The sequence below is a fragment of the Ipomoea nil genome, unplaced genomic scaffold (genome assembly GCF_001879475.1).
Source record: "Ipomoea nil cultivar Tokyo-kokei standard unplaced genomic scaffold, Asagao_1.1 scaffold1334, whole genome shotgun sequence".
NCBI classification, from domain to species: Eukaryota; Viridiplantae; Streptophyta; class Magnoliopsida; order Solanales; family Convolvulaceae; genus Ipomoea; species Ipomoea nil.
The window spans coordinates 2,110,612-2,120,366 of NW_017617762.1; the positions used below are offsets into that span (position 1 = coordinate 2,110,612).

Sequence of the window (9,755 nt, forward strand, 5' to 3'; positions counted from 1 at the left end):
GGTTTCACACTTGATAAGTCAGGATCACCATGACTTGATCATGGTCGAACTCTTCCGAGTTCCAGAAAACACTTAAGGGGTCGTTTACTAACTGGAAATTTCTGGAAATTTTCGGAAACTGGAAAATAGAAAACAGAAAACATGTTTACCAACACAGTTTTCTGAAAATAATTTCTGGAAAACTGGAACACACTTAAAAACTATTTTCAAAATGGAAAACAGAATCATCTATCATCTATTTAGTTATATGTCACTATAACCACATTACTATGATTACATTCATTATCATCTTATTTTACTTATCACTATCTTCTATCTTTTCTACTTACTTTACTTATTTAAACATAATTTATTTGCTTACACTTTAAAGTTATACATTACTTACATTATCAAAATTAAGAATTAAAGTCTATATAATGTTTTAGATCTTGATTGAACTCAATAGATTATTAGTTCGAATATTTTTAATTATGTTACATCATAATACAAATTCGGCCCAGATATTGGATATTGAAATATCACATATATTAGACCATTCAAATGAATATATCCAAAAAAAAAAATACTTTAAATATTAGCTCGAAAAATATTAATATTATCTAAACTAAATTTTAGGTGAAAACTGAAAAATTAGAAAACAAAAAACAGAGAACAATTTTTGTTAGTAAACAAGTTTTTTAAACAGAAAACAGAGAATGAAAAAAAGAGAATGAAAACTGAAAAATTAGAAAATAGGAAACGAGAACTGTTTTCTGTTAGTAAACGGACCCTTAGTTTTCTAATTCAAAAATTCTCAAACTCTACATTTTATTTGGCATGCAATGGCCTTAAATAGCCATTAACAAACATATTACAACCACACAAATCATAAATGAGATAATTATTAAAAATATAATAAACTAATCCTAACCAACAAACTAAGATAAACTTAAATAATAATATAATTCTAACAAACTAAATCTAAAATAGCTTAAAGATAATCATCCTAATTAATTAATAAATTAATTAATATAACTAATTCTAAAATATTTTCAACAATTCACGCGGCCACAACAAGTAAATGCGACGGTCTTTTGCTTTTTGGTATGATCAGATAGAATTTCAATTTCATAAGTTTGTAGGTTTTCCATTAATAGAGCGACTGATTTATTTTCCCAACCTTCATGTTCTTGAATAGCAGTTACCTTCATCTTGAATCGGGGTGGTAATGACCTTAGGATTTTCTTGACCAGCTTCAGTTGAGAGAAAGGTCCCCCAAGGATGGTTGCACGATTGACAAGCTCTTGGAAACGTTCATAAAAACTTAGAATGGTTTCATCTTCATTTGTACGAAGTTCTTTAAATTCAGACTGAACAAGTTGCAGTTTTGATTACTTTACTGAACTCGTGCCTTCGTAAGTGGTTTCAAGAATTTTCCACGCAGCCTTTGCTGAATCAATACATGTAACCAAAGTAAATTGTCTTTCATCCATTAGTGAGTATATGGTGTCAAGAGCCTTGTCATTATATCCAGCCTCGATTATTTCAGCTTCACTCCATTTTACTTCAGGCTTTGTTACTGGGAGATCGTCTGTAGTTGCTCTAGCATTGGTAGGATGTGTCCATCCAGTTAGAAAAACACGCCAAACACGTTCTCCTTGTGCTTTAAGATGTATTCTTGTGCGTGCCTTCCAGTAGGCATAGTTATCACCTGTTAATTGGGGAGGGGGCCTATGGCGTTTCATCCTGAAACACTTAGCACACGGTGAGATCGAACAAAGCAATAAAAGCAAAAAAATCACTAAACACGCTGAAAACTTGAGTTCAAGAAACACGGGATAGCCAGATCGATAGACTAACAATTTAAGTCTCCATGCTCTGATATCAATTGAAATTGATCCGTGAGTCTTGAATGCAAGTTGAAACCTAATGTTCTACTTGGTTTTAATTAGCAAATTAACTTATCATTAATTAAGTTATTTTTCAAATAAAAGAAACAAATTAAAAGGATAAGAAAGTAGAACCAGGGAAACAACAATTGTTTACGCAGTTCGGAGCTAAACTCTTACGTCTGCGGGGCAACTCATGTCAGCCCAATCCACTAGATGTTCACAAAAATTACAAGGGGTTTGAATAAAAAAGGCCTTAGCCACATAAACCGATTTAATCTTCACAACATCTATTGCTGGAGAAGGACGTGCATGCCGAACTACTTCTTCATGCTTCAACTTACGCTGAGCCTGCTTCAGGCAGATTGTCACGATGATATCACCACTTTAATACATGTTAATAACCTCATATAAACTTATTAATATAGGGAGATAGTCCTTCGAAATATAGCTTAGAAAATCCGTGAATATGAAGATAAAAAAAACCATCATTTTTATACTTAGAAGAGTGTCACCAATTTCCCTCAAATATGCTGACCAGAAATTCAATAATAAATGATAGCCACCCATATTAAATTCAGGCTGAAAACTAGTTCAACACAACTTAATTCTGTTAAGGAATGTTGTAGAGATGTGCTTAAGGTGCGTGTGTTGTGTGTTTAATGTGAGTAGTTGTTGAAACTTAAGGTGCGTGGTTTTTTCTTCTTAAGATGCGTCGTGTTCCTTCTTTAGGTACGTGGGTTCTGTGCTTAAGGTATGTCACTTTTTGCTTGTGCTTCTTCCTTCTAGACACGTTTTTTTTTTTTTTTTTTTTTTTTTTTTTTTTTTAAATTTCATCAATTTGAATCGTTCTAAATTTTCATTAAACTTATTGAATCTCCCCCCTTATTTTGAAAACCCTTACTCTGGAAGTTTTCTTACTTGTTGAGATGTTGTCTAAAAATACTTTATGAGCTTTATTTTATTTTATTTTATTTTATTTTTATTTTTTTTAATGTTCTTTGAAAGCTTTGACTAAATGTTTTCTAAATGTGGGTCATTTGAATACCGAATCTATTTGCAGAGTATATCTATTTTCAGTACTGAAAGTATAAATATTTTACAAGGCGGAATAAATCTTACTAAGCATTTTTATGCTATTGTTATTGTTTTTTGTTCTCCAAATCCTATTGTTTTCAGGACGGGAATTGTGGCTAGTTTGAGAGCGCATTGTAGAGGCGTAACACCTCATGGATGGTAATAGAATAACTCATTTGGGTTGTATACCTAATACCTTGTAGTGGATTAGAATTCCTGAAGTTGTTTAATGTTATAGAATTGTAGATTTTCTCTTTGGATTGTATAGAAATATTATAGATAGATGGAACCCTTTTAGCATGTGCCTTTGGGTCTAGTTGGTAGTCCAAACGTGGCGGTAGCACCCTGTGTGTTCTAAAATGATGTTTTTTGCTTTCACATTCGAATTTCATCTTTTAATCAAAAAAATTTCCTTTTTATGAAATATTTTGGTTTTGAAAAATGGGGGTGTTACAATAAAGATCTAAAATGGCTATGGTAATGGTAGAAGCATCACTTGGAATCCAATAATCAGAACCACACAATTCATAGCTTAGAGACTAGAAGCACTTTACAATGGAAGGTCAATCCATACCCCATTTTCTCTCATTTGATTTTCTTGCTTATTTGTTTTGCTCTCTTGCACTCTTGCATAAGTTGGACACTTAAGGTGCATCAATTCAAATAAGGTGCATAAGTTCGAAACTAAAGTTGCATAACTTAGAATTTAAGGTGCATAAGTTCGACACTTATGCATGTGGTGCATCAGTTTGAAACTTAAGGTTCACAATTTGACACTTAAAGTGCATAAGTTTGAAACTTAAGGTACATCAGTTTGAACCTTAAGGCGCATAAGTTCGACATTTAAAGGTGCATAAGTTTGAGACCTGGCGTCATGAATTTTATCACTTTCTAGTATTCACCTCCTGCGTGGTAATAAAATTCTTTATATCCATTGGTTGTTCATTAATTCATCAATCTGATAAGCATATTTTACACTCCTATTTTATGTATATTTTTATAATATTTTTACATTAGTTATTTATAAATATTTAATAATTATTTCATCTTAGAATTTAATTAATTAATTAGTTAAATAAGTATTTTATAATAATATTTAGTTAATAGTAAGTTTTGAGCCTAATTTCTTAATTTTATTTTCCTAATTACTTTATGGCCAACTGTCCAATGCTTAGCACAACAACAAGACAAAATAAATATTTATGTTTTAATGTGTTTCGTACAGCACATTTGGCGAAACAAAAATAAATAGGAAAAACACTTCGTCGTCAACAGCACAAGCATCATCGACCGATTCATGCGGCAGAGCGGATGACCTCTTCACTTGGCAAAAGAGTAGGAAAATTGATGGTGCAAAATAAATCAAGAATTGTATAAATAGTAAAAGAATTTCATTTGTTCAACGTTCATTCTTCCCCTCTCGATTATTCTGTAAAGCTGTTATCAATGTCAATTCATTGCTAATTTCTTTAGCTTGGTTTAGTGAATTGAAGCCCCGGAATTGATTATGCTGTAAGATTATTTATTTGTTTTTATTATATATATTTTTATGCATTTGAGTATTAAATATTCTTCTAAGTTATTTGAATAGTTGTATCATTTAATTGCTAGGGAGGCCTACTAGTTATTTATTTAATATAATTATTAGTTAATGTTGTGCTACAAATTATTCTAATATTCAGTAGCAACTGAGGTTAATTATTGACGGCTTAGTGATAATTGGTCTCGGGTAGAATATTTTCCTAAATTAAATGCAACCGCTTGTGCTTGTGTTATTTAGTTTGTCGGTTTTCCTAGTTCCTATTGCTGCTATTAAATTAAATCTATAGCGCTTGTCTTAGGTTATTTAGTAGTTAGGGGTAATTAAACCGCGTGTGCTTTAGTTACCTACAACTAAGGGAAAACGGAAATGAAATAATTCCACGACAAATATTCAATTGCATATTAAATGCTTTATGAATCAATGATCAGTGTTAAATTCCGGTGGTGGATCTTCACTAACCAAGGTTTTCTATTCTGAGTGTTTTCAATATATTGTTTTCATTGCTTTATTTGTTTATTTGATTATCACCTTCATACCAAACCCCCATTTACTTTAATTTGAGCACATACATTAAACTAGTTACTCCTCGTGGGATCGATCCTTACTCCCGCTACTACGTTTGTAAGGTTTTAATTTGGGAGTCTACGACAGCTCACCACAATCCTACCACAAAGTTAAATTGTTAAAAAGGGAATCAACTCAATAGTCAAATACAAATAATATCCAATCAAATATTATCACATAAGGAGATGAATATTATAAGGTAAATTTAAGATGAAAGTGTAGTGTTAATCATATATTATTTTTGAAATGGTTTTTTAAAGCTTGTGTATTAAATTTCATTGATCAACAATAAATTCAATTTTTAAAATTTCAAAGTAAGTATTTATTTATTCTAATTTATCAACATATGCGATAAAATTGTATGGAGTATCATTTATGACTTTGTTTGATACTATAAGTCTATAACTATCAGATAATTGTACTTTTAATATAATGATATATAAGTATCTTTTGGAGATTTTAATTTTAGAACATCACAATTACTACACGAATGCATTGCACACATCCATGCGTGTCCTTCAAGCATGCCTAGGTGTAGTTGTGCATTCATGTAGAACATAGAGTGCATTTCAATTAGAAGTTCGCAGGTTCATATGAAAAGGTTTATTTGTTTTCGTTTTTAACTTTTCGTCTTCTTATTTTCTAAGTCAAATTTGTTATTCTTCACAATGTCACAATCACAAGTTCAACACATAATTTTTTGATTTAATTATTTATATTTTATAATTGGATATTTGTTTTTTTTTTTTATAATGAAATGCTTGAAAATTTTTGATTTTGTTTTTTGAATGCTTGGAATCTTGGATTATAATTTATTGAGTTAATTTTCAAAATGGTCCTTCGACTATGCTCTTTTCTCAAATTGGTCCCTTGACTTTTAATTTCTCCAAAGTGGCCTTCCGACTTTTGAATTTTAAGTCGAAATGGTTCTCTGTTAGCTTTGGCGTTAAGTTGGTGTTAAAATGAAACGTAAAACTGAAAATTTAGGTTTTGCAATCCAATTTAAAGCAATATGTGATTCCTTTTAACAATCTGCGCACATATTTATTCAAATTAGGTTTTTGCTCTCCTAAATTTGCAATGAAAATTTGGGATAATCAACTAGAATGCCAGAAATCTTTGACTTGGGAAGTTTGTGGATGAAGTTGAAGATGAACTTTTTTTTTTCTTTCTAGTTGATTATCTTACATTTTGATTGCAGATTTAAGAGGGCAAAAACCTAATATGAAGAAACATGTGCGCATACTGCTGAAGGAATCACAAATTGATTTAAATTGGAGTACAAAATCTAAATTTTCAATTTTACTCTTCACTTTAACACCAACTTAACCGCCAAAGCTAACGGAGGACCATTTTGGCTCAAAATTCAAAAGTCAGAAGGTCACTTTGAAAAAATTAAAAGTCAATGGACCAATTTAAGAAAAGACTATAGTCGAAGGACCATTTTAAGAATTAAGTCTAATTTATTTTATTGTTTTAACTTAAAATCTGTAATCCAATTTGAATAATATCCGTCAAATTTGCCATTGACGTATTGGATTTTCTCACCGCCAACGGATTTAGATGCGGATGGGTTCAAATCCACCTTTACAGAATTGGATGCAAATTCCTTCCAAATTCAGTCTAATCTGCTCCACATTCACCCCTCATTATTATTATATTATCTTTCTTTCTGGGAAATAATCTTTGACTGTGTAATTATATTTTACATCATTCAAAGATTCTACTACATTAAATGCTTCAGCAAATCATTAAGGTTAATGTACCAGATCTAGATGACCAACGAGATACGATTTTCATTCTTTTGTTTCTTTACACATGATTTTATTCTTCGATTTTTGAGAAAAAATAAGATGGAAAAATATAAAGAAAATTCCTTTCTTGGAAACTCAGACATTATATTCTAGCCTCAATCACATCCTCAAAATCTCTTTTTGAAAGTAGGAGATGCTACTTGACCCATCTTGTTCAGAGTGATACGATTCATAATCCGTTCACACTACTGAAAATTATGGAATTTTCGACCACTTGAAAGTGATCTTAAATTAAGTTGATATCAAAAAGTGGTCGGAATTAGCAACAAAGGTTTTTTCGGATATCAAAAGTGATCGGAACAAGGCTTTCGACTTGATTTAAGATTACTTTCAGGTGGTCAGAAATTCCATAATTTCTACTAGTGTCACATTATTAAACCAAAAAAAAAAAAAAAAAAATTTGAGCAAGTTCCATTACTTTTAAAAAGCTGGCCAGAGTTACTTCATTCTTACATACTACATAGACTTTTCCTGCAATCTTGTATCTAGTACAGCTAGTTTCACTCGAATTGAAGATCAATAATGTGTTTGGGATTGCTAAGGTTTCTGTTTCCGTTGATTCTGATCCTTGGAACCATTCCGAGAGAATCTGGTAAGAAACATATCATTGTGGATTTGATAGATGTGTTCTATCTCGACTAAAAGTTTAAATTGATAGATAATGAGTGCACCTTTATATTTTTTTATATTATATAATATATGTTGGAGATGTAGTTTTGTAGTGATAGATAATTGATAGGTAATTGTGTGATCAGATGGACAGTTTGAGGACTGGTGCATAGCAGATGAGCAGACACCAGATGAAGAATTGCAGAGGGCCGTTGATTGGGCATGCAGGAATGGTGCAGATTGCAGCAAGATAGAAGTGAACCAACCTTGCTATCTGCCCAACACTGTGAAGGACCATGCCTCTTTTGCTTTCAATAGCTATTTTCAGAAGATGAAGCACAAAGGAGGAGATTGCTACTTCAATGCTGCTGCTCTCTTGACTGCCCTTGATCCAAGTAAGCCTACACCTAGCTAGTTTCATCTATGTATCATGAAAAACTTTTCCTCTGAATGGAGTTCAAGAGAGGAACTCCACTTTGTTGTAGAATTCGGTCTAGGCGGCCACATAGACGTTAAGCCTCCTTAGGTCAAGGGAATTTTACCCTTAGGCTGATATTAGTCAGCTGACCGATTAGTTAGTCGACTAGGCAGCGTAGCGCTCGAGTTGGCTAACTCGTCGTTCGAGTCAGCGAACTCGACTGAGTGTTTATTTGTATGCAACGTCTACATTGATGTGTTTTTCTTATTATTATTACTTGCGAGCCTAGGAGTTCTAGGCACTAGGCACTCCGGATGTCCGACTAGTGCCTGATGTCGGGGGCGAATTCACAATGAGGGCAGTAGGAGCAACTGCTCGCTCCCTCACCTTCATCTCCTTTATATATATTGTATGTATAAGTCCCATATATATACACGTTAAACGTCTATAACTAGTAATATACATAAATTTTTCAAAGGATGAACTAGTGTAGATGATAAGGTATATATATGATATAGTCGTTAATGCCATGGGTTTAAATCATAGAACATAAATTTTTTAAATTTCATTTTTTGCCTTTTTAAATATTAACAGTGAGATCATAATTTTTGATTTATGAGATTAATTTCTAATTCTAGTTCGATTCATTATTTGTAATTATATTGGGACTTTATTTTTTAATGTTAATAGTGAGATAAGTGACTTATAATGTGATTCATATTCGAACTATTAGGGGGTGTTTGGTTGGATGGAAGTCAAATTCCATAGAAAATGTTTTCCTAAAAGTGTAGGAAAATGTTGTTTTATGTTGTTTGGTTGGATGGAAAATCTTTTCCATAGGAAGTTGAATTCCTAAAGTTGAAGGAAAACAAAATCCTAGCAAGACATTGGTATTTTGTTTTCCAAAGGATTTGGGAAGAAAGTATTACAATATTGGACTATTTTACCCTCTTCAAAGTTTATTAATTACACATGTATATATTATTGTTAAGGACATATTGGTCTTTATATTCATAATTCCTTACCATTCCAAACCCAACCAAACAATAGAATTCATATTCCCAGTAATTTCTTTTCCACCAACCAAACAATGGAATCCATTTTCCTGGTTTGTTTTCCATGGAATTTGAATTCCATTTCCCATCAAATATTTTCCAGCGAACCAAACGGGCTGTTATATGTAATTAACTATGTTTCATATTTTTTTGAATATTTTTATTACATTTTAATATATTTTTATCCCTAGTCAACAATATTATATTATTTATGGTTCGGCATCCATGTGTTTATTTATTTATTTATTTATTAATATCTCATTTGTTAATTTTAATCTTTCGTCCTCACTGAAAAAGATTTATTGATCCACCCCTACCTAACGCCTTACAAGAGTGCTTCAAATTAGTTAAAATTAAACAATATGATTATTCAATATATATTAGGATATTTATTTTATTTTTTACAATGACAGGTCATGGCTCGTGCAAATTTGAGGTTCTTCCTTGAATCAAGCGGATCGGAGCTTCTTCCTCAAGTGTCAATGAATCTAGCTTCCTATCATGTTCTGCTGATGATCTCTCCCTTGCTTGTCTGTTACTTATTTCCTGGAATGAATAAAATTACTTCAAAGCTTCAGAGACCATCCACCCACATGTTCACTACTTTCTGTAGTTCTAGTAGGGAACCACAGAATTTAAATTTCCGTATTCGGTTCACAATCCTAAAATTTAAAATTCTTTATATAATAAAGCTATATGGTTTGAGAAATAACTAATGCTACAATTAATGCCACAACATCTTTTATTATATAAAAAAAAAAGCACAACATTTAAAAAATAAAATAGCTATATATTATATAATCATAT

The 9,755-nt window shown here is 31.7% G+C and overlaps 1 protein-coding gene across 1 annotated transcript; it reads left to right on the forward strand.

Moving 5' to 3' along the window:
* The first annotated feature begins 7,289 nt into the window (after positions 1 to 7,289).
* Positions 7,290 to 9,536, forward strand: LOC109185541 (glucan endo-1,3-beta-glucosidase 4). The gene is made up of 3 exons (XM_019335477.1): positions 7,290 to 7,458; positions 7,622 to 7,870; positions 9,362 to 9,536. Exons 1-3 carry the CDS (start codon positions 7,389 to 7,391, stop codon positions 9,394 to 9,396), a joined length of 354 nt encoding a protein of 117 aa, XP_019191022.1. The 5' UTR covers positions 7,290 to 7,388; the 3' UTR covers positions 9,397 to 9,536.
* The last annotated feature ends 219 nt before the right edge of the window (positions 9,537 to 9,755 follow it).